The sequence below is a fragment of the Scyliorhinus torazame genome, chromosome 27, assembly GCF_047496885.1.
Source record: "Scyliorhinus torazame isolate Kashiwa2021f chromosome 27, sScyTor2.1, whole genome shotgun sequence".
Taxonomy (NCBI): Eukaryota; Metazoa; Chordata; class Chondrichthyes; order Carcharhiniformes; family Scyliorhinidae; genus Scyliorhinus; species Scyliorhinus torazame.
Genome location: NC_092733.1, coordinates 17,177,043 through 17,202,060, shown reverse-complemented (window position 1 = coordinate 17,202,060; position 25,018 = coordinate 17,177,043). Strand labels below are relative to the sequence as shown.

Below are 25,018 nucleotides of genomic sequence, written 5' to 3'. Positions count from 1 at the left end.
AACCAATCTGGAATGAATTAATCGAATAAAAACCCATCTGGTTCGCTCACGTCCTTCAGGGAAGGGAATCTGCCGCTCTCACCGGGTCTGGCCTACACGTGACTCCAAACCCACAGCGGCGTGGCTGACGATTCAATATCTCCGAAAAGGGGCCTTCCCGCCGCAAATGAATTTTAAAAAATTCGCCGCGACCGCTGGTCGAGGTAGCAGGTTGCATATTCTGTACTTACCTAAAAGTCCATTAAGAAAGTTGACCTTCCTCCCTTTTCCTCCGGGTGTTCCGGTTTCCTCCCACAGTCCAAAGATGTGCCGGTTATGCTAAATTGTCGCTTAGCTTCCAAAGATGCCCAGGTTAGGTGGGATAGAGGGGATGGGGCCAGGAAGTGGTGGTCTCTTTCGGAGGGTCAGTGCAGATTCGATGGACCGAACAGCCTCCTTCTGCACAGTAAGGATTCTGTGGCTTCTACGATCTCTGTCTTTAAAGCTCCAATTGTCCCTTGGTATTCTCAGCCTTTAGCAGAGTGACTACTGCCTCTCCTTGGGGACTGGAGTTCAAAAGTAAGTCAAGCGTTGCTTGGGGCGATAATTAATGAATGCCCTTAGAGCAGGCATCAGCTCGCGCGCATTCAAACAGTCCCTGCTCCATCGCCAGCATGTGGAATGTTAGTTTAAATTTGACCGAGGTGGGTATTTTCTTCCAGCAGAACGACATTCCCAGATGCGGAACAAAGAATGGAAGAGGCGGCCCTAACCCAGGAGTCAGATGAGTTACTTAAGCAGGCAGTCCACAAAGCTTCAAAGTAGGTTTTCCATGAAATTTCAGTGCAATGTATATTACACCATTGATTCATTGTAAAGATTTATAAAATTTCAACAGCAAACGCTTCCAGATGGGCCAATGCTACACAATCGCAGGCAGCCAAAAGTGGGGGCATATCAGAGCCTCAAACTATTTGCATCAACCTGGCCTATGATAATTTGAACAGTTAGCAATCCCAAGCAATCCGTACTCTCCTCCCCCACCCCCCCCACCCCCCCCCCCACCCCCCACCCCATCCTCCATCTACATATTCCCAACCAGTCAAGGGCATCGCTCTCAAGAAGAGGGAGGAACTGCTGCATGCTAAACTGTTTATTTCAGGGGGCGTCTTGTTTGCGAACTGTTGGGGGAGGGGGGGGGGGGGCCGAAGGTTTGGGCTGCCCTGCACTCAGAATTAAGATTGAACTGAGATCCTCGAGCACGGGCATCTACATCCGCAGGGGACAAGAAAATGTTCACGGTAAAGAAATGGGTCGTTCAGCTTAAAAGCCATGTGGTGATATGCCTGTCGATAATATTACATGTACTCAGCAGTGTGACCTCCCTCCAGCAGGTGGCGTCAGAGATCAGTCAGGTGACACCCGGCTACCAGCAGAAGGTTGTCAGGTGTACATGAGGACAGTCGCACATAGGATAGCTCCTGGAGAGTCTAATGTAACTGTATGATAGGGCAGCACGGTGGCGCAGTGGGTTAGCCCTGTTGCCTCACAGCGCCGAGGTCCCAGATTCGATCCCGGCTCTGGGTCACTGTCCGTGTGGAGTTTGCACATTCTCCCCGTGTCTGCGTGGGGTTCGCCCCCACAACCCAAAGATGTGCAGGGTAGGTGGATTGGCCACGCTAAATTGCCCCTTATTTGGAAAAAATGAATTGGGTACTCTAAATTTATTTTTAAAAGTAACAGTATGATAACTTGGTCTGTAACTAATCATAATTGTGTACATTAATAAATCCTAGTTTTGGATAAGTCGCCAGCAGTTCTGTTGAATCATTGCAAGACAGGATCACGGAACGCAAGACGTCACACCCTCCCACCTCTCTTTATCTCACCTCATCCATGTCTCCCTCGATTCCTTTTCCTCTTTAGCTTCCCCTCACATGTATCGACAACATTCGCCTCAACTACTCCCTACATTCTCACCACTCTCTGGGTAAAGATGTTCTTCCTGATTTATTAGTGACCACCTTACATTGGGGGGGGGGGGTCTTGTGGTACAGTGGGTGGCACCCCTCCCTCGGTGGCTGGAGCTCCGGATTCGGGTGCACTTGACGGCCAAAGAAAGTGTGCTCATAACCAAACGGGCTGATGGCCAACCTGAAAGTCCTTCCAACACACGCAAGTGGAGTCGGCACGGGAGGGATTCCTGGTCAGCCGCGTGACGGAAAGAACATCGGAGCCCCCGCCATCCATGGCTCGAGACCGCAACTTGCATGGAAAGGCTCGTGTTGCCGTGGCGAACTCTGACACATCGTCATCCACCATCTTATATTTACGGCCCCTCGTCCTGGCTCGCTGGCCAGTGGAAACATCTTCTCCGCCCTTATGAAACCCCCTTCTGTAATCTTCCATACGGGACATCCGTATGAATTAGGAGCAGGAGGAAGCCACTCGGCCCCTCGAGCCCCTGCTCCGCCATTCAATGAGATCGTGGCTGATCTAATTGTGACCTCAGCTCCACATTTCTGACGACCCCCGATAACCTTTCACCCTCTCGTTAGTGAAGAACCTATCCAGCCTTAAAAATATTCAAAGACTCTGCTTCCGCCGCCTTTGAGGAAGAGAGTTCCAGAGACTCGCCCCCCCACCCACCCCCCCCCACCCCCCCACTCTGAGAGAAATAATCCTTCTCAGCGTTTTAAATGGGGGCCCCCCTATTTTTAAATAGTGACCCCCTGATTCTAGATTCTCCCACAACAGGAAACATCCTCTCCACATCACTCCCCTCAGGGTCTTAACGGTTTCGATCAAGTAGTGACCTCTATTCAAACTTAATTGGATGACTGATTTAGGCCAGAATTCTCCGGCCGTTGGCAATCTCTGCTCCCGCCAGCGGCTCACCCCCACCCATGTGTTTCCCAGCGGCATTGGGCGGGGTGGCCTTCAATGGGAATTCCCATTGATAAGCAGCAGGAGAGAGAATCTCACCGCCAACAAGGGCCCCGCGGCCATGAAACACCCGGCTAGGGGGCTGCAGAATCCCGCCCTTAACCTTTAAAATTGTCTTCTGGCATCTCTGTTTGCCTCGCTGTGGGTCGCGGAGATAGAAGGTGTGGCCACTCCCAACTCATAGATCCTTCCCAAATCTGTAACTCCTGACCTCTTTCAGTCCTTCCCTCTCTTCCACACTCGACACATGTCGAATCTTATAACAGGGTGCCAGGCTGTCAGTGCCAAGGTGTCCCGGTGGCATGGAGCCACCTGCCGAGAGCCTGACCATCCACAGAGCTCCGATCACCTGTTAACCTCCCCCTCCCAGGTGGCGCTAAGCCCGGTCCACGTTTGTGCTGAGCGGCGCCATAGCGGGGTCTCCGAAGCATTCGATCCCGTGCCCTGGGTAACTCTGGCAGAGACATATTCAAGTGAGACTAACTATCCACACTTGAAATGAAATGAAAATCGCTTATTGTCACGAGTAGGCTTCAAATGAAGTTCCTGTGAAAAGCCCCTAGTCGCCACATTCCGGCGCCTGTTCGGGGAGGCCGGTACGGGAATTGAACCGTGCTGCTGGCCTGCCTTGGTCTGCTTTCAAAGCCAGCGATTTAGCCCTGCGCCAAACCAGCACTTAAACATGCAAATCTGGAACCCGCCCATTGAAGGCAACTCGCGAGATCTAATGGCCTGCTCGCCACAGCGGGTCGGGCCCGAGGAGGCCGATCGATCGCGCCCATCAGTTTTCCCTCTGGCGCCAGATTTGAGAGGTGCCATTTGACCCAGAAAACACTGCCTGACATCCTCCTGATGTCCGCGCCCGTTAGTACGTTGCCCCGGTAATAAATACAAGCATTTCCCCCAAAATGGTGCCTGTGCAGGTTTTGTCAGCCTTGAAAAAATACTCCAATGTTTGTTCCCCTTGCCTGCTGAAGGTTCTTGCCCCTGCAACGACATTTCATTTATATAGCACCATCAACCGAGCAGAACATCTCAAGGTGCTTCACTGCGGTGCTACCAGAGAGAATTCGACATTGCGCGAGCCCCTTCAGGAGATATTAAGGCAGTTGAGCAAATGAGCGATCAACGAAGGAGCTATTCAGGAGAATCTTAAAGGCAGAGACGGTTAGAGAGGCAGGAATGTCCAGGGAGGGTGTTGCCAAGCTAGGCACCCAGTCAGATGAAGACAGAGGCGCCATTGATGGGACAAAGGAAGTGAGGGGACGGTCAAAACGTCAGAGTTGGAGGGAGGTAGAGGGTTGTGGGGCTGAAGGGGGGGTTCTAGAGATAGGGATGGGACAAAGGCCTTGGGCTTAGGCGGGACTTGAACATGGGATGAGGATTTTAAACTCGAGGTGTTGACGTGTCAGGGGTCAATTAAGGTGGGCCACAGAACAGAGTGCGAATGGGTACGTGGAGCTTGGTGTAAGTTAGGAGACGGGATCGGTGCCCTGAGTGAGGATGGAAGGTGGAGAGTCATTGGAGACCACTGATTCAGTCTGGAGGCGATAAAAGGGCAGATGTTGGTTTTAGCAGCTCCACTGGCTGGGGGCAGGGCGCGGTTATGAAGGTGGTCTTTGATTGGTGAAGGTACTGGGTCGGGACTTCAGCTCAAGGTCAAATAGGTGGCGAACGGCCTATTCGGTTTGAGGCAGTGGCCTCAGAGGGGGGTGGGTGCCCAAAGCCTGACAACAGCGGGTTCAAACATGGGAGGGGCAAGGCAGAGGGGGAGAGCTTTGTGAAGCAACGGCAATTTCGGGGAGGGAAGGGAGATTGGCGATGGGGCGGTCATCGGTCACGACAGAGGAGTTAAGGGTGAGCTTTCGGGCAGTGGCGGGTGACGATGGCAGGTTTGGAAGGACGGGGTGGGCACAGTTAACAATATCAAGGGACAGAGGGGGCCACCAAACAGATAAACAGGCGCTTCACTGAATGTCTCATTCAAAGAGAGGCGCTTCTGTCGATGAAGCATTCCTGCAACACTGCACACTCTAAAGCCTCAGTCCAATCTTCAAAACCTTGAATGGGACATTCACCCAGGACCAGAAGCAAGCAATAGTCCTTCCAACGACCGACGCTGACGTTAAAAGGAAGTACTTCTAAGCTAAACGTTGAAGAAGTAAATCATTGATTGCACTTCCAAACAGGCTTTCATTTGTCTGGAAATATATAAATAGTTCATTTTTTTTGTTTATCTTTGTTATTTTTTGTTACTTTGCCTCTTGCCAGCACAGTTCAAGTCTGCAGTGACTGGATATAGCTGCCAACCCCACGTCAGCTGTTCAACTTGACTTCAAAGGAGAGCCAAAAGCAAGCTCGGACATCAACTAAAGTCAAATGGAATGAGGCCAGGGTGAGTTGTTTCAGAGGAACTTCCCGATCAGCAATCTCCTGCAATCACCCCACACAAATGACGTGCTCCGTGCAAAGACTGTGTCACAGGTTAACACAAACGGGTATAACGCTGTGCAGGCCTTGTGGCAATGTGGTCACAACCCCGACCACGGGACACGCGTTCAGGGTATGGGTCCAACACCAGGACATCTTGGCCACGGAAGGAACATTAATAACACGGTTCAGCAAGCTGACAATTAGCCCAGGAATCTTTCTACCAGTATCCAGCAAGGAGAAAGGTGTGTGTGAAGAAATGCTGAACAAAACACACACTGTCTATCAGACTGGTATAACATTTGCTGCACCATACAGGTATAACACACACTGTGTCACACAGGTACAACACACTCTGTATCACACAGATACAACACACACTGTGTCACACAGGTATAACACACACTGTGTCACACAGGTACATCGCACTGTGTCACACAGGTATAACACACTCTGCGTCACACAGGTATATCACTCTGTGTCACACAGGTATAACACACTGTGTCACACAGGTATAACACACTCTGCGTCACACAGGTATATCACACTGTGTCACACAGGTATAACACACTGTGTGTCACACAGGTATAACACACACTGTGTCACACAGGTATAACACACTCTGTATCACACAGATACAACACACACTGTGTCACACAGGTATATCGCACTGTGTCACACAGGTATAACACACTCTGCGTCACACAGGTATATCACTCTGCGTCACACAGGTATATCACACTGCGTCACACAGGTATAACACACTCTGCGTCACACAGGTATAACACACTGTGTCACACAGGTATAACACACTCTGTGTCACACAGGTATATCACACTGTGTCACACAGGTATAACACACTGTATGTCACACAGGTATAACACACACTGTGTCACACAGGTATAACACACTCTGTATCACACAGATACAACACACACTGTGTCACACAGGTATATCGCACTGTGTCACACAGGTATAACACACTCTGCGTCACACAGGTATATCACTCTGTGTCACACAGGTATAACACACTGTGTCACACAGGTATAACACACTCTGCATCACACAGGTATATCACACTGCGTCACACAGGTATAACACACTCTGCGTCACACAGGTATAACACACTGTGTCACACAGGTATAACACACTCTGTGTCACACAGATACAACACACACTGTGTCACACAGGTATAACACACTCTGTATCACACAGATACAACACACACTGTGTCACACAGGTATATCGCACTGTGTCACACAGGTATAACACACTCTGCGTCACACAGGTATATCACTCTGTGTCACACAGGTATAACACACTGTGTCACACAGGTATAACACACTCTGCGTCACACAGGTATATCACACTGCGTCACACAGGTATAACACACTCTGCGTCACACAGGTATAACACACTGTGTCACACAGGTATAACACACTCTGTGTCACACAGGTATATCACTCTGTGTCACACAGGTATAACACACTGTGTCACACAGGTATAACACACTCTGCGTCACACAGGTATATCACACTGCGTCACACAGGTATAACACACTCTGCGTCACACAGGTATAACACACTGTGTCACACAGGTATAACACACTCTGTGTCACACAGGTATATCACACTGTGTCACACAGGTATAACACACTGTGTGTCACACAGGTATAACACACTGTGTCACACAGTATAACACACTGTGTCACACAGGTATAACACACTCTGTGTCACACAGGTATAACACACTCTGCGTCACACAGGTATATCACACTGCGTCACACAGGTATAACACACTCTGCGTCACACAGGTATAACACACTGTGTCACACAGGTATAACACACTGTGTCACACAGGTATATCACACTGTGTCACACAGGTATAACACACTGTGTGTCACACAGGTATAACACACTGTGTCACACAGGTATAACACACTGTGTCACACAGGTATAACACACTCTGTGTCACACAGGTATAAAACACTCTGTGTCACACAGGTATAACACACTCTGCATCACACAGGTATAAAACACTCTGTGTCACACAGGTATAACACACACTGTGTCACACAGGTATAACACACTCTGCGTCACACAGGTATAACACACTCTGCATCACACAGGTATAACACACACTGTGTCACACAGGTACATCGCACTGTGTCACACAGGTATAACACACTCTGCGTCACACAGGTATATCACTCTGTGTCACACAGGTATAACACACTGTGTCACACAGGTATAACACACTCTGCGTCACACAGGTATATCACACTGTGTCACACAGGTATAACACACTGTGTGTCACACAGGTATAACACACACTGTGTCACACAGGTATAACACACTCTGTATCACACAGATACAACACACACTGTGTCACACAGGTATATCGCACTGTGTCACACAGGTATAACACACTCTGCGTCACACAGGTATATCACTCTGCGTCACACAGGTATATCACACTGCGTCACACAGGTATAACACACTCTGCGTCACACAGGTATAACACACTGTGTCACACAGGTATAACACACTCTGTGTCACACAGGTATATCACACTGTGTCACACAGGTATAACACACTGTATGTCACACAGGTATAACACACACTGTGTCACACAGGTATAACACACTCTGTATCACACAGATACAACACACACTGTGTCACACAGGTATATCGCACTGTGTCACACAGGTATAACACACTCTGCGTCACACAGGTATATCACTCTGTGTCACACAGGTATAACACACTGTGTCACACAGGTATAACACACTCTGCATCACACAGGTATATCACACTGCGTCACACAGGTATAACACACTCTGCGTCACACAGGTATAACACACTGTGTCACACAGGTATAACACACTCTGTGTCACACAGATACAACACACACTGTGTCACACAGGTATAACACACTCTGTATCACACAGATACAACACACACTGTGTCACACAGGTATATCGCACTGTGTCACACAGGTATAACACACTCTGCGTCACACAGGTATATCACTCTGTGTCACACAGGTATAACACACTGTGTCACACAGGTATAACACACTCTGCGTCACACAGGTATATCACACTGCGTCACACAGGTATAACACACTCTGCGTCACACAGGTATAACACACTGTGTCACACAGGTATAACACACTCTGTGTCACACAGGTATATCACACTGTGTCACACAGGTATAACACACTGTGTGTCACACAGGTATAACACACTGTGTCACACAGTATAACACACTGTGTCACACAGGTATAACACACTCTGTGTCACACAGGTATAACACACTCTGCGTCACACAGGTATATCACACTGCGTCACACAGGTATAACACACTCTGCGTCACACAGGTATAACACACTGTGTCACACAGGTATAACACACTGTGTCACACAGGTATATCACACTGTGTCACACAGGTATAACACACTGTGTGTCACACAGGTATAACACACTGTGTCACACAGGTATAACACACTGTGTCACACAGGTATAACACACTCTGTGTCACACAGGTATAAAACACTCTGTGTCACACAGGTATAACACACTCTGCATCACACAGGTATAAAACACTCTGTGTCACACAGGTATAACACACACTGTGTCACACAGGTATAACACACTCTGCGTCACACAGGTATAACACACTCTGCATCACACGGGTATAACACACCGTGTGTCACACAGGTATAACACACACTGTGTCACACAGGTATAACACACTCTGTGTCACATAGGTATAACACACACTGTCACACAGGTATAACACACACTGTGTCACACAGGTATAACACACTCTGTGTCACACAGGTATAACACACTCTGCGTCACACAGGTATATCACACTGCGTCACACAGGTATAACACACTCTGCGTCACACAGGTATAACACACTGTGTCACACAGGTATAACACACTCTGTGTCACACAGGTATATCACACTGTGTCACACAGGTATAACACACTGTGTGTCACACAGGTATAACACACTGTGTCACACAGGTATAACACACTCTGTGTCACACAGGTATAACACACTCTGCGTCACACAGGTATAACACACTCTGCGTCACACAGGTATAATACACTCTGCGTCACACAGGTATAACACACTCTGCGTCACACAGGTATATCACACTGTGTCACACAGGTATAACACACTCTGTGTCACACAGGTATATCACACACTGTCACACAGGTATAACACACTCTGTGTCACACAGGTATAACACACTCTGTGTCACACAGGTATATCACACTGTGTCACACAGGTATAACACACTGTGTGTCACACAGGTATAACACACTGTGTCACACAGGTATAACACACTCTGTGTCACACAGGTATATCACACTGTGTCACACAGGTATAACACACTGTGTGTCACACAGGTATAACACACTGTGTGTCACACAGGTATAACACACTGACAACTATAACACCCAGATTCAAGTTCCATATTGGCCTTTGCAGGGATGTGACAGATACTCACCAGAGTGTTACCACCAATGTTCCTGCTATGCTGCATGCAACCCAGCAGCACGGCAGCCTTGAGGTTACTATGCATGGCCCATGTCGGTCTGAATACTACAAGTGCATAGGCACGCAAATCAATCTTAAATGCAGCATTGCAAAATTGTCTGGCCATGCAGAACAACGGTATTTTACCAGAGACATTGGCGATCAGGGCTCCGTGGTGGGGCAGGTTATCAGGCGAGATAACGTCAATTCAGCCTGCGTTTTCTGGATTATAGATGGTTAAGGGACTTTGTAAGAAACTGATATGGTTGATAGAGAGCAACTGGTGGGGAGTCCTGGACAAGGAGACTTAACCTTGAATGTGAGCCAGACCGTTCGGGAGAGAGGCGAGGAATCACAATGTGTGCAAATCTCTCCCACAAAAGGCAGCAGATGTCGGGTCTATTAATCATTTCAGATCTGACGTCAACAGATTTCGTGCTGGCCCAGGATTTTAAGGGAAAGGGATTTCAAGCGTGCAAATCAGTCATGACCTCTTTGAACTCCAGCTCAGCATAGAGGGGCTGAATGGCCTCATTCTGTTTCTCTTTTCCCATATATTGCCCGACCTACATATAACATGACACATTATGGTACAGAATTGTAACCTTCCTGTTGGTAACTTTCTCTGAAAGACTGAGATGTTCTTTTTTTTCCCGCCTGACCTAACGTTATGGATGCACTTTGTAACATTGAACTCTTCGGCATCAATTGGGTAGCAGGGCAGGTTAGTTAGATTCAGAGTCTGAATAATAACCAAGTATTATTTAAATGTTTTTACAGTGGGATATCACTGTGAAGATGAGTACTTCTATGTCCAGTCAATTATATCTTTAATGAAGGCAGTGAAGGCACTGTAACATGTGACTTGTACTTCAAGGGACTGACATAGACAGATGATCTCCAAATCTAATTCTCTCTCCAAGAAGGGTGGATTGCAGGTTGTGGCTGCAAGAGCATAGAATCCCTACAGTGCAGAAAGAGGCCATTCGGCCCATCGAGTCACCATCGACCCTCTGAAAGAGTACCCTAACCAAGCTCCCACCCTGTTGCAACCCTCTAACCACACTTAACCCAGACATCCCAGGACACTAAGAGGCAATTTTATCATGGCCAATCCACCTAACCAGCACATTTTTGGAATGTGGGAGGAAACCGGAGCACATAGAACATAGAACATAGAAAATACAGCACAGAACAGGCCCTTCGGCCCACGATGTTGTGCCGAACCTTTGTCCTAGATTAATCATAGGTTATCATTGAATTTACAGTGCAGAAGGAGGCCATTTGGCCCTTTGAGTCTGCACCGGCTCTTGGAAAGAGCACCCTACCCAAACTCAACACCTCCACCCAACACCAAGGGCAATTTATCATGGCCAATCCACCTAACCTGCACATCTTTGGACTGTGGGAGGAAACCGGAGCACCTGGAGGAAACCCACGCAGACACGGGGAGGATGTGCACACTCCGCACAGACAGTGACCCAAGCCGGAATCGAACCTGGGACCCTGGAGCTGTGAAGCAATTGTGCTATCCACAATGCTACCGTGCTGCCCTTAACAAAAAAATCTACACTATATCATTTTACCGTAATCCATGTACCTACCCAGTAGCTGCTTGAAGGTCCCTAATGTTTCCGACTCAACTACTTCCACAGGCAGTGCATTCCATGCCCCCACTACTCTCTGGGTAAAGAACCTACCTCTGATATCCCTCCTATAGCTTCCACCTTTCACCTTAAATTTATGTCCCCTTGTAATGGTTTGTTCCACCCGGGGGAAAAGTCTCTGACTGTCTACTCTATCTATTCCCCTGATCATCTTATAAACCTCTATCAAGTCGCCCCTCATCCTTCTCCGTTCTAATGAGAAAAGGCCTAGCACCTGGAGTAAGCCCACGTAGATACAGGAAGGAAGTGAAAACTCCACCCAGAAGGTCACCCGAGGCCGGAATTGAACCCAGGTCCTTGGCGCTGTGAGGCAGCCGTGCTAACCATTGTGTCGCCATGCCGTCGGTCTGAGCAGGTCAGAGGCTGGGAATTCTCCAGCAAGTAACTCACCTCCTGATTCCCCAGAGCCACCTGCAAGGTACAACTCAGGAGTATGATGGGATACACCATCCATGACAAAGCAGCCCATCCATCACTTTAAGCACGCACTCCCTCCACCACCGACGCACCGTGGCAGCCGTGTGTGCCGGCTACGAGATGCATTGCAGCAACTCGCCAAGGCTCCTTCGACAGCACCTTCTAGACCTACGAACTCCACCACCCAGGAGGACCAGGGCAGCAGAAGCCTGGGGAACACCATCGCCTGGAGGTTCCCCTCCAAGCCTCACACCATCCTGACTTGAAAATATAGCGGCCATTCTTTCACTGTTGCTGGGTCCAAATCTTGGGAACTCCCGCCCTAACAGCAGTGTGGCTGTACCTACAACACGTGGGCGACAGCGGTTGTAGAAAGTGGCTCATCATCAGTTTCCCAATTTGGGATGGGCAATAAAAGCCATTTTGGCCACTCACACCTCATGAGAGAATGAAAAAATGCCAAACTTTTTCAGGTAACGTATGAGTTGATAGGAGTCCTTAAAAGCGGCAACACAGGTGGAAATGATGGGAAAGAAAGCATATGGTCTGCTTTCCTTCATCAGATGGGGTATCGAGTATAAAATCTCGCAAATTGTTCCAGTTATATAGAACGTTGGTTAGGCCACATTTGGAATACTGGGCGGATTCTCTAAAAAGGGGGCTATGTCCCCAAGCCGGCGGGAAAAGTGGCGCCAACGACTTTGGTGTCAACGGCCCCCCAAAGTGAAGAATCCTCACCTTTCTAGGGGGCTAGGTTGCCGCCGGAGTCACCCCGCAGCTGCAGCCGATGATTCCACGCATGCGCGGACCGGCTGGCGTATTTCCGCGCATGCGTGGGGGTTCCCTTCTCCGCACCGGTCTCCGGGCAACATGGTGGAGCCTTACAGGGGCCCGGCGCGGAGGAAAGAAGGCCACCCAAGGAACCAGCCCGCCTGCAGATCGGTAGGCCCCGATCGCAGGCCAGGCCACCATGGTCCCCCCACCTCCCTCCAGGACGGCGTCGGGGCGGGATTCGCGCCTCCCCTGGGGATTCTCCGACCCGGCGCAGGGTCGGGAAATCCCAGCCACAGTGTCCAATTCTGGTCAATACACTACCAGAAGGACATGGAGGCTTCGGAGAGAGTACATAAAAGGTTGACCAGGGTGTTGCCTGGTATGGAGGGTATTAGCAATGAGGAGAGATTGACTAAACTGGGATTGTTCTCCCTAGAGCGACGGAGCCTGTGGGGCGACCTGATAGACGTTTAGGAAATTATTTGGGGTAGAGATAGGGTGAACAGTTGGAGGCTTTTTCCCAGGGCGGAAATGACAATTACAAGGGGGCCCAAGTTGAAGGTGAGGGGGGGGGGGGGGATAGGTTCAGTGGAGATGTGCGGGGAAGGTTTTTACACAAAGGGTGGTGGTGGCCCGGAATGCACTGCCAAGTGAGGTGGTTGAGGCAGATCCGTTAGCGACCTCTAAGACTTATCTGGATAGACACATGAACAGACGGGGTATAGAAGGATACAGGCGGTTGGTCTAGATAGCCCATGTGATCAGCGCAGGCTTGGAGGGCCGAAGGGCCTGTTCCTGTGCTGTATTGTTCTTTGTTCTTTGAGTGGAATCCATAGCCCAGGAGATGCCTCCTACACACTCCCGGACAGAATCCAGGGGAAACCTCTTATCTGATAGGCAATCCTTCCCTTCCCTCTGATCTTTTCTCTCTCTCATTTCCCTCCATCACGTGTCTCTCTTCTATTGCTACTACTTGGATTTATACTGTGGTGATATGCATCACTGTAATTACACAAGGGGTTAATGTAAATACACTACAACAAAGTAAACACTAGAGGGAGCACCGGAGATGGCATGACATGCAGACATACAGCTAATGAACATAGAATAGGTCACGACCAATGGACAGTCAAGACACCCAGAGGTGACAGTATCACAAGGGGACAACCCATATATAAGGACAGGGCACACATGCTCTGTCTCTTTCCACAGGCGATACTTAGGGAGAAGGACAGGGGCAGATCAGAAGCATCACACCCACCACGTGGCTTAGAGCAGATTGGTTAGTTAGACTGAGTTACTATAGCAAGATTAACAGGAGAGTCGAACTCATAGAGAACTGTGCTAATGGTTCAATAAATCACATTGAACTTACTTCAAAGTCTGGAGTATCTTTTGGTCAAAGCTGCATCGAGTTGCAGCCTGTGTTATCCCAGAGTACATAACACATCATGTACCTCCGTGAACCTCCCTCTCCTGTTCTTCCTGAGTCCCAAATACACCAACCGGCATGTTGTCCCGCCTCCGTGGATTTCCCAATGTATTGAAAGGATGATCCATTGACTATAACTTGAAAACGGTGGGCAGTCCCTTACATCTCAGCATCTTCCATCCCTTCCAACTCCAATTGGGAATCTTACAAGACAGGCCGGATGTCAACTAAAACACACTTCCTGATTTTGCACATCCCTTCTGCCCATCCCTGCTTTCCTGGTCTTGCATTTTGAATCCTGGCTTCCTTTCCCTGGTTGCTCCATTAATAAACCTACCGCACAAACATCCCTGAAGCAAACAGACTCAATTTAATTGACCTCAGTTTAATATCAACTAGTTCCTTTTCCCGTTGCTGATATTTCCGCATTAAAAGTGTGCGATGTTGATGCTGGAGGGTCAGATATTGTCCAATTCCTTGGGTCCATTTTCAGATATCGTACGAATTGACTGCCCCTCAATTCTTCCCCAACAACAAATCACAACGCAATCACTGAAAGAACACCCCCAACTCGCCCTGCGTTACACATTTAGGAGAGATGGAGGCGCCGTGGTAAAGTCACTGGACGAGTAGTCCCGAGGCCTGGGCTAATGCTCTGGGGACAAGGGTTCAAATCCCACCACGGCAAGCTGGTGGGATTTGAATTTGATTAATAAGAGGCTGGGATTAAGGACTAGTCCCAGTAATAGAGACCGACGATGGGGGTTTCCATCTCTTCCAATGGACGTTCGGCAAATTTGCCAAATTTTCCGTCCCGCCCGAGACCGTTATCAATTGTCGTAAAGACCCATCTGGTTGACTAATTGCCCCTTTAAGGAAGAAAACCTGCCTTCCTGACCCGGTCTGGCCTACATGAGGCTCCAGGCCCACACGGCGATGTGGTTCGCTCTTAACCGCCCCTCGAAAACGACCAATCAGGCAAGACACTCAGTTCAATTAGGGATGGGTGACAAATGCTGGGCCCATCCAGCCACGTTCCCACGCAAGAATGAAGAAAAGCAAAATGTGACCTTCTGTCTCAACCCTCCGGGTGGCCAAATTTGTAACTGTGATGGGTTTGGGCCTTGCTCCTGCTTTGAAAGTCGCTTCAAAAGTATTTTTCAAAAAGGAATTGGAAGTAGGCATGAAGGACATAGGGAACAGGTGGGACTAACTGGATAGGCCTATCCAAGAGTGGCTCGGAGGGGTGATGGGCCAACAGGCCTCCTTCTGTGCTGTGCCAGTCTATGCTTCAATGACAAAGCCTGTTTTTAATACAATATAAATTGGCCTTAAGCCTTGTGGGTCCATATCATATTGCATTCATTAGACAACGCAAAAACAAACAGTGAACAATATCCCATTCATTTCTACATATTCACCATATCCTGTCTTAGGTTCTGGTCGAGCTTGTTTAATTGCAATAATTTTTTTTCTTTATTGGCAGGTTTTCAAGCCACAACAAAGTCTAAACAAACCATCCTTCCACGACTTTCTTGGCGTCAAGTAAATAAATAAGCCTAACCTTGCGATGACCTAAAGAATTGAAACCGCCAAATTCCTCCAACTTTGTCCTTTCTTGGATCAATCCGACTGGTAGGAACCCTTCTCCCAACAGCGATCGAGTTCCTGCTCCCCTGCCACGAGGGCGGGAGAGACGCCAAGCAGGAGGGCGGGAGGTCCAGCTGAGGACCACTTCCATTATGCTGGGGTAGGGGTTATGGTGCTGAACTAGTAACCCAGAGGCCTGGAGTTCAGCTCTCACCCGCGCCACTTATGGAAGTCAATTCAACAAAATCAGGACTAGCTCCAGGAAGAAATGCTCATCGATAAAGTCTCTCCTTCGAAATAAGGAATCTACCATCCATACTCAAATCTGGACTACACCTGACTCCGTTCCCTTGACTCATGGAGGACCTGCGGCGAAGTGCAATGGGGTAAAAATGGCGAGTGCGAAATGAGGAGAAAAACACAGGCGATCTAAGGCGGCACAATAAATGCAGCCTTGCTGGCCTTAACAACATCAACTTGCATTTATAACGTACCTTTATCACAGTTATAGATCCCAGGAGTGTTATCAGACAATACTTCACACAAAGTCACATAAGGAGATACAATACGTCAAGTGGCCCAAAGTTTGGTCAAAGATGAGGCTTATAAGTCCATAAGACATAGGAGCAGAATTAGGCCATTCGGCCCATCGAGTCTGCTCCGCCATTCAAGCATGGCTGATATTTTTCTCATCCCCATTCTCCTGCCTTCGCCCCATAATAATAATCTTTATTGTCACAAATAGGCTTACATTAACACTGCAATGAGGTTACTGTGAAACGCCCCAAGTCGCCACATTCCGGCGCCTGTTCGGGCACACAGAGGGAGAATTCAGAATGTCCAATTCACCCAACAAGCACGTCTTTCGGGACTTGTGGGAGGAAACCGGAGCACCCGGAGGAAACCCACGCAGACACGGGGAGAACGTGCAGACTCCGCACAGACAGTGACCCAAGCCGGGAATCGAACCTGAGACCCTGTTGCTGTGAAGCAACAGTGCTAACCACTGTGCTACCGTAACCCCTGATCCCCTTCTTAATCACGAACCTATCTATCTCTGACTTAAAGACACTCAGTGATTTGGCCTCCACAGCCTTCTGTGGCAAAGAGTTCCACAGATTCACCACCCTCTGGCTGAAGAAACTCCTCCTCATCTCTGTTTTAAAGGATCGTCCCTTCAGTCTGAGATTGTGTCCTCTGGTTCTAGTTTTTCTTACGAGTGGAAACATCCTCTCCACGTCCACTCTATCCAGGCCTCGCAGTATCCTGTAAGTTTCAATAAGATCCCCCCTCATCCATCTAAAGTCCAACGAGTACAGAGTCCTTAACCGTATAAGAAGCAACGCAAGGAAGGAGAGAGATGGAGAGGTTTCGGGAGGGGTTTCCAGAATTTAGGGCCTAGGTATCTGAAGGCCTAGCGACCAATGGCGGAGCAAAGAAAATTGGGACGGTCACGTGGTCAGGGTTGGGGGGGTGCTGAAATCACAGAGGTGGCGGAACTGGAAGAGGCTGCAAAGCTAGGGAGGGATGAGGCCACATGGAGGAACTTGGAACCGAGGCTGAGAATTTTGAAATCAAGGTTTTGCTAGGCCGAGAGCCAGTGTATGTTGGAGAGCACAGGAGTGATGGGGAATGGGAGTTGGTACGAGTTTGGATATGGGAAGCAGAGCTGGAGATGAACTCAGGTTAACCTCAGGTGTCACTTCAAAATAACATAATTTATAATGAATTGGAGGCCCTTCTCACCAAGATATATCAAGATGGGCAGCACAGTGGGGCAGTGGGTTAGCCTTGTTGCCTCATGGCGCCGAGGTCCCAGGTTCGATCCCGGCTCTGGGTCACTGTCCGTGTGGTGTTTGCACATCCTCCCCGTGTTTGCGTGGGTTTCGCCCCCACTACCCAAAGATGTGCAAGGTAGGTGGATTGGCCACGCTAAATTGCCCCTTAATTGGAAAAAATGAATTGGGTACTCTAAACATTTAAAAAAAAAGATATATCAAGATGGCCAATCCACCTAACCTGCACATTTTTGGGTTGCGGGGGTGATACCCACGCAGACTCAGGAAGAATGTGCAACCTCCATACAGACAGTGACCCAGGGCCGGGATTGAACATGGGACCTCAGCGCTGTAGGCGGCAGTGCTAACTTTTGCATCACCGTGCCACCCGTTCTTAAAGGGTCTTCATAAAATGTACCCTTTGTCCCATCTCAATCTTAGGAGGTAGTCTAATGTCAAAATGAAGACCTGACCTCTCTCCTACAACCATATCTAGTTTAAATCTTGTTAGATCTTAAGAAAGATGGAGGATTTTCAATTGTCCTCGGCAAAATGGTGTGTGCTTCTAATTTTATCACCTTATGATTATACATTAAAATCTATCTGCTCACTCCAATTTTCTCCTTTGTCCAGACACATTTCAGTTTCTTATCTTCACCACCTGGCTACCCAGCTCAGTGTCAGCGGCTATGTTTTATGGAGTTAAGTATAGTTCCTCTGCACGCAATATGAAAAATATTAATAGTGTTCTGAACAATAGTCACAGAGAAAGATCCTGCCAAGTCCCTCGTCCACCAACCAAACCGTTCCTCACCCATTATCACTCACTGCTTCCTGTTGCCAAGTCAGTTTTCAGTCAAGTCAGTGAACTTGTTCATAATTTAACATCCTCCCGAAGCAGCATGTCTAGAAATGTATCGGATGTCTTCCAGAAAGGCATGGCTGTAGCGAATGAATGTTTTTTTTTTCTCAGTAACTGAATGAGCTAATTCCTCAAAAGAATGCCAACAGCTGGTAACTGGAACGGAACTGAGCTGGACAACGAATCCAGGGGGGTCCTGGGGCGGGAGGCCAAATCTCACCACCTGCAGCTGGAGGGGGTGGGGGTGGGTTAAATTCAACTAATTAAAAAATCTGGAATTTAAAAAGCCAGCCTCAGTTACCACAAAATATTAATGATGGGTTCAATCATGCCCTTCAGGGAAGGAAATCTGCCGTCCTTACCCGGTCTGGCCTACATGTGACTCCAGACCCACAGCAATGTGGACGACTCTTAATTGCCCCTCTGCAATGGCCCTAGCAAATCACATTGATCGTCGAATTTACAGTGCAGAAGGAGGCCATTTGGGTCTGCACCAGCCAGCCCTTGGTAAGAGCACCGTACTTAAGCCCACACCTCCACCCTATTCCCGTAACCCAGTAACCCCACCTAGCTTTTTTGGACACAAAGGAGAATATAGCATGGCCAATCCACCTAACCTGCACATCTTTGGACTGTGGGAGGAAACCGGAGCACCCGGAGGAAACCCACGCAGACACGGGGAGAACGTGCGGACTCCGCACAGACAGTGACCCAAGCCGGAATCGAACCTGGAACCCTGGAGCTGTGAAACAACAGTGCTAACCACTATGCTACCGTGCCGCCCACCTTTGCGAAGAAGGTAGCTCACCACTTAATTCTCAAGGGAAATTAAGGATGACCAGTTAACGCTGACCCAGCTAGTGACGCTGACATCCCAGGAATGAATTTAAAAAAAGAAAAATCCAACTTTCCAAGCAAGGGAGGTGGAGCGAGGAACGAATAGCCTGACTGACAGCGGACAGCTCTGCCTAACATGCCCATATTCTCCACTGGTGGGGTATGGCGCCACCTTGCAGCTGATCTTGACCACGGTGGCCAGTGCGCCTGCTGTGAAACAGCTAAATCAGGTCCAGACATCGCACGACTGTGGTTTGGTCATGGACGGAACCAGGTAAGTTGAAAATCAGGATCGGCCCAAGTGAGATCAGAGACGAAACAAGTTTAGATTCCCCACCCCCTCCACTGCAGCAGGAAGGGTGGCAAAGTCCTGTTCGACGCGTTGACCGTATTACCCATTCCTTTACATTCAGTTGGATGGACGTCTGGTTATTAGACGGTCACGAGATTATCGAATTTTCTCCGGACACAAATTATCCGATTGGGGCTATGGGAAATCTTTCTGTGGCACCAAATGGTCAGAGTTCAATAATGTTAGGTCAGTACTGATCTGAGGTGGAAACGTTTAATCAGTTGCTTTTAACAAGGGTGGTCAGGGCGTGCCGGGGAGCAGTCCGCTCTTTACATTTCTGGCATCTCTCCTCAACTGGTCTCTTCCTGCTGCATCCTTCCCTTTCACTGACTAATCACAATCATTGCTGTTTTGCCAATCTAATTTCGCCTCATCATTAAAACAACTAATTGTTCCCGTTATGCATTCTGCTCCTTCAAGGCACTCTGTTGGAACCAAATCCCCATCATCATTTCACTCCTTCTCAAAAGTACAGTCCGATTCGCCACATCTGCCCGGTGGCACAGTGGTTAGCACGGCTGCCTCTCAGCGCCGGGGTCCCGGTTCAATTCGGGCCTCGGGTGAGTGTCTGAGTGGAGTTTGCACATTCACCCCTCGTCTGCGTGGGTTTCCTCCGGGTGCTCCGCTTCCCTCCCATGTGCAGGTTAGGTGGATTGGCCAGGCTAAATTGCCCCATAGTGTTCACAAAACAAGATGTGCACGGTAGGATAACAGGTTGTTGAGATAGGGTAGGGAAGTGAGCTTGGGTGGGATAGTCTTTCAGAGGTTCAGTGCTGGCCCGAAGGGCCGAATGGTCTCCTTCTGCACTGCAGGGATTCCATGATTCTAATTCCTTATCATCCGATTGGCGGTCGGTTTAGCTCAGTCTAGTTCGTGATGCAGAGCAAGGCCAGCAGCGCGGTTTCAATTCCCGCACTCGCTGCAGTTACTCATGAAGGCCCCGTCCTCTCACCCTCGTCTGAGGTGTGGTGATCCTCAGGTTAAATCACCACCAATCAGCTCTCCCCCTCTAAGGGGAAAGCACCCTGTGGTCACCTGGGACTATGCCAACTTTACCTTATCTCTTCTGATTTTGCCTTTGGCCCTTCAAGCAAGTTTCTCAATAGATTAATGACTAGAAGTCTTGCATTTAACGTACCATAGAACCGCTACAGTGCAGAAGGAGGCCATTCAGCCCATCGAGTCTGCACCAACCCTCCAAAGGAGCACCCCACCCAGGCCTACCCCCACCGCCACCCTATGCCTGTAACCCCACCTAACACGGGGGGGGGGTCATTTATGTGGCCAATCCACCCAACCTGCACATCCTTAGACTGGGAGGAAACCGGAGCACCCGGAGGAAACCCACGGCGACACGGGGAGAAAGTGGAAACTCCACACAGATTTCCGGAATTGAACCCGGGACCCTCGCCCTGTGAGGCAGCCGCGCTACCCACTGTGCTGCCGTGCTGCCCCGCGATCTCACCCGCCTCTTTCTGCTACACCCTGCCCTTTCACCGACTGATCACCATCACAATCGTTGCTGGTTCGCCAATCTAATTTCTCCAGTTTGTTAGGCACCTTAAACGTCAATGATCTTGCTCATGTATTTGCTGTGTTCCGCACTGTAACCAATCACTGTTTGTCGATGTACCATTTGTCAATGTTCTCTGTTGATTATTCTTGCGTCTACTACGTACGTACTGTGTATGTTCCCTCGGCCGCAGAAAAATACTTTTCACTGCACTTCGATACATGTGACAATAAATATCAATCAATCAAAACGAAAGTGTAAAATTCGGGAGAGAAAGCTCATCCTTTTCTGCTAATTTTCTCCACCTTGGTCAAATGAATGCAGCCTGCCCCCCTGGGGGTGGGATCAGGAACGGTTACAAGTGGACCAGCAGCCCACCTAAACTTGGTGCAACAATCACTTTCTGCCTGGACAATATCTGCATGGAGCAGGTCCTCGTCCTCAAGCAGGGAGGTGGGTGAAAAGCACAAAACTCCACGTTTCACTGTCTCGTTGGCGACTCGGCCCACCCCCACCCGGAACAACCCCACGGGTGCTGATCACCCAAATGGAACCTTGACGGGAGGTCAGCTACGTCGGTCCTCGTCAGGCGCGGCGCGTCCTGTACTAAGCCCCGTCTCTCACCTGGCTGGTCTCCCGCGCGGATGGCTAACAGAAGGTGGGGAACATTGCACTCACCTGTGATTGCTGCGGGATATTTACAAAGTTCCCATCCCGTGGTCCAATGCTGACAAACCGGTTTGCAGAGGAGGAGCTGGGGGTTGAATATGCTGCGGAGAGAAAGATAAAAGCAGTGAGGCGGTTAAGTGAGGAAGAATTTCTGTTGCCTCATGCCCAAGGAGCTGGAAAACCCTTTCACGTCTTAGTTGGGTCGTCCAAAATTTCCTATGTGGGTGGGGGGGGGGGAGGCCGTGGAATCAGTAATGAGGCTGCCCACCATCCTTGGCTTGCCAATCACCCAGTTAGCATCACTGGGCGGGGGGGGGGGGGCTCCTGGGTGAATAGGCCAATGCAAAATAGGAACGGGGTTATTCAGCCCCTCAAGCCTGCTCCGCTGTTCAATAATGGCACGGCTGATTTGTGTGCGTTTTGCCTTCCCCATTCCTAACTAACACCCCCCATTTGCCTTTGATTCTCTTGCCCAACAAGAATCGACCCATGCCTTAAAAATATTCAGTGACCCCGGCCTCCATCGCCTTGTGAGGCCGAGTTCCAAATCCGCACAGTCCTCTCGAGAGGAGATCTTCTCCACATCTCAGTCCTAAAAGGGCGAACCCCCTAATTTTAAAACGCTGCCCCCGAGCTCTGGACTGACCCACAAGAGGAAATATCCTTCCCACATCCGCCTCGTCAAGACCATTGAGGACATACATACTTCAATCAAGTCACCCCCTCACTCTTTTTTAAAAAATATATATTTATTCAAATTTCCCCCCCCCCAAACAAAAAGAAACAAAAACACAACAATCAGAAATTATACATTGGATTTCCCCCATATACAATAACCCCCCATATAACATTTAAAAACACAAATAGGGAAACCCATCCCACCACCCAAACGCCCCCCCAAGAGAACCCCCCCCCCCCCCCCCCCCCCCCGCCCCAGGGTTGCTGCTGCTGCTGACCTCCCCGTAACACTCCGCGAGATAGTCTAGGAACGGTTGCCACCGCCTGGAGAACCCCTGCACAGACCCTCGCTTGGCAAACTTTATCCTCTCCAGCTTGATGAACCCTGCCGTGTCATTGATCCAAGCTTCCACACTAGGGGGCACCGCATCTTTCCATAGTAGCAAAATCTTCCGCCGGGCTACCAGGGACGCAAAGGCCAGAATACCGGCCTCTTTCGCCTCCTGCACTCCCGGCTCGTCCGTTACCCCAAATAATGTCAATCCCCAGCTCGGCTTGACTCGGGCTTTCACCACCTTGGACATAGTCCTCACAAAACCCCTCCAGAACCCATCCAGTGCCGGGCACGACCAGACCATATGGACGTGATTTGCCGGGCTCCCCGAGCACCTCCCACATCTGTCCTCCGCCCCAAAGAACCTACTCAACCTCGCCCCTGTCATATGCGCTCTGTGAGTAACTTTGAACTGTATTAGGCTGAGCCTGGCACAAGAGGAGGAAGAATTAACCCTACTCAAGGCATCAGCCCACAGACCCTCATCTATCTCCTCCCCAAGCTCCTCCTCCCACTTGCCCTTTAACTCCTCCACCGAGGCCTCCTCCTCTTCCTTCAGCTCCTGGTAAATCGCCAAAACCTTGCCTTCTCCAACCCATACACCCAAAATCACCCTGTCCTGAATCCTACGTGACGGAAGCAGCGGGAATTCCCTCACCTGCCGCCTCACAAACGCCCTCACTTGCATGTACCTGAAAGCATTTCCCGGGGGTAGCCCAAACTTCACCTCCAGCGCCCCTAGGCTCGCAAACATCCCATCGATGAACAGGTCCCCCATTCTTCTAATCCCTGCCCGATGCCAGCTCCGAAACCCCCCATCCATCCTTCCCGGGGCGAACCGATGATCCTCCCGAATCGGGGACCAAACCGAGGTTCCCACCCCGCCCCTGTGTCACCTCCATTGCCCCCAAATCTTCAGCGTCGCCACCACCACCGGACACGTGGTGTACCTTGTCGGCGAGAGCGGCAGCGGTGCCGTCACCAGCGCCCTCAGGCTCGTGCCCACACAGGACGCCATCTCTAGCCTCTTCCACGCCGCCCCCTCTCCCTCCATTACCCACTTACGGATCATCGCCACATTGGCTGCCCAATAATAGCCACACAAATTCGGCAGCGCCAGCCCCCACTGTCCCTGCTACACTCCAGAAACACTCTCTTCACCCCCGGGGTCTTATTTGCCCACACAAATCCCATGATGCTCCTGCTTACCCGTTTGAAATAGGCCTTGGGGATCATAATGGGAAGGCACTGGAAGACAAAGAGAAACCTCGGGAGGACCGTCATTTTGATCGACTGCACCCTACCCACTAGTGAGAGTGGCAGCATATCCCATCTTTTAAAATCCTCCTCCATCTGCTCCACCAACTGCGTCAATTTGAGCTTGTGCAGGGCCCCCCAACTCCTAGCTACTTGGACCCCTAGGTACCGAAAGCTCCTTTCCGCCCTCTTCAGCGGTAGCTCGTCTATCCCCCTTCCCATGTCCCCTGAATGCACCACAAAGAGCTCACTCTTCCCTACGTTGAGTTTATACCCCAAAAAGTCCCCAAACTCCCTAAGGATCCGCATAACCTCCGCCATCCCCTCCATTGGATCCGCCACGTACAACAACAGGTCATCGGCATACAACGACACCCGGTGTTCCTCTCCCCCTCGGACCAGTCCCCTCCATTTCCTGGACTCCCTCTGTGCCATGGCCAGCGGCTCAATTGCCAGTGCAAACAACAAGGGGGATAAGGGGCACCCCTGCCTTGTCCCCCGGTACAGCCGAAAGTACTCCGACCTCCGCCGGTTCGTAGCCACACCCGCCACTGGGGCTCTATATAGCAGCCTGACCCAACTGATGAACCCCTCCCCGAACCCAAACCTCCGCAACACTTCCCAAAGATACGCCCACTCCACCCGATCAATGGCCTTCTCCGAGTCCATATCTGCCACTACCTCCGCTTCCCCCTCCACCGAGGGCATCATAATCAGAAATCCCGTCTGGTCCTCATAAATCACCCCCGGGACACAGTCCTCAATTCTCGTAGTCAGCACCTTCGCCAGCAACTTAGCGTCAACATTGAGGAGCGAGATCGGTCTATACGACCCACATTGCAATGGATCCTTGTCCCACTTCAAAATCAAAGAAATCAGAGCCCTGGACATTGTCGGGGGCAAGGTCCCCTCCTCCCTCGCCTTATTAAAAGTCCTCACCAGCAGCG

General features: G+C 49.8%; 1 protein-coding gene across 5 annotated transcripts in view; it reads right to left on the bottom strand.

The window, feature by feature from the left end:
• nfixb (nuclear factor I/Xb) overlaps positions 1 to 25,018 on the bottom strand; it is a 602,733-nt gene that overhangs the window by 175,634 nt on the left and 402,081 nt on the right. For all 5 annotated transcript variants that reach the window (XM_072491035.1, XM_072491032.1, XM_072491034.1 and 2 more), the window contains one exon: positions 21,812 to 21,903. In XM_072491035.1, the coding sequence (XP_072347136.1) occupies positions 21,832 to 21,903 (72 nt within the window). In that variant the 3' untranslated portion in view covers positions 21,812 to 21,831. The remainder of the gene's footprint in view (positions 1 to 21,811; positions 21,904 to 25,018) is intronic.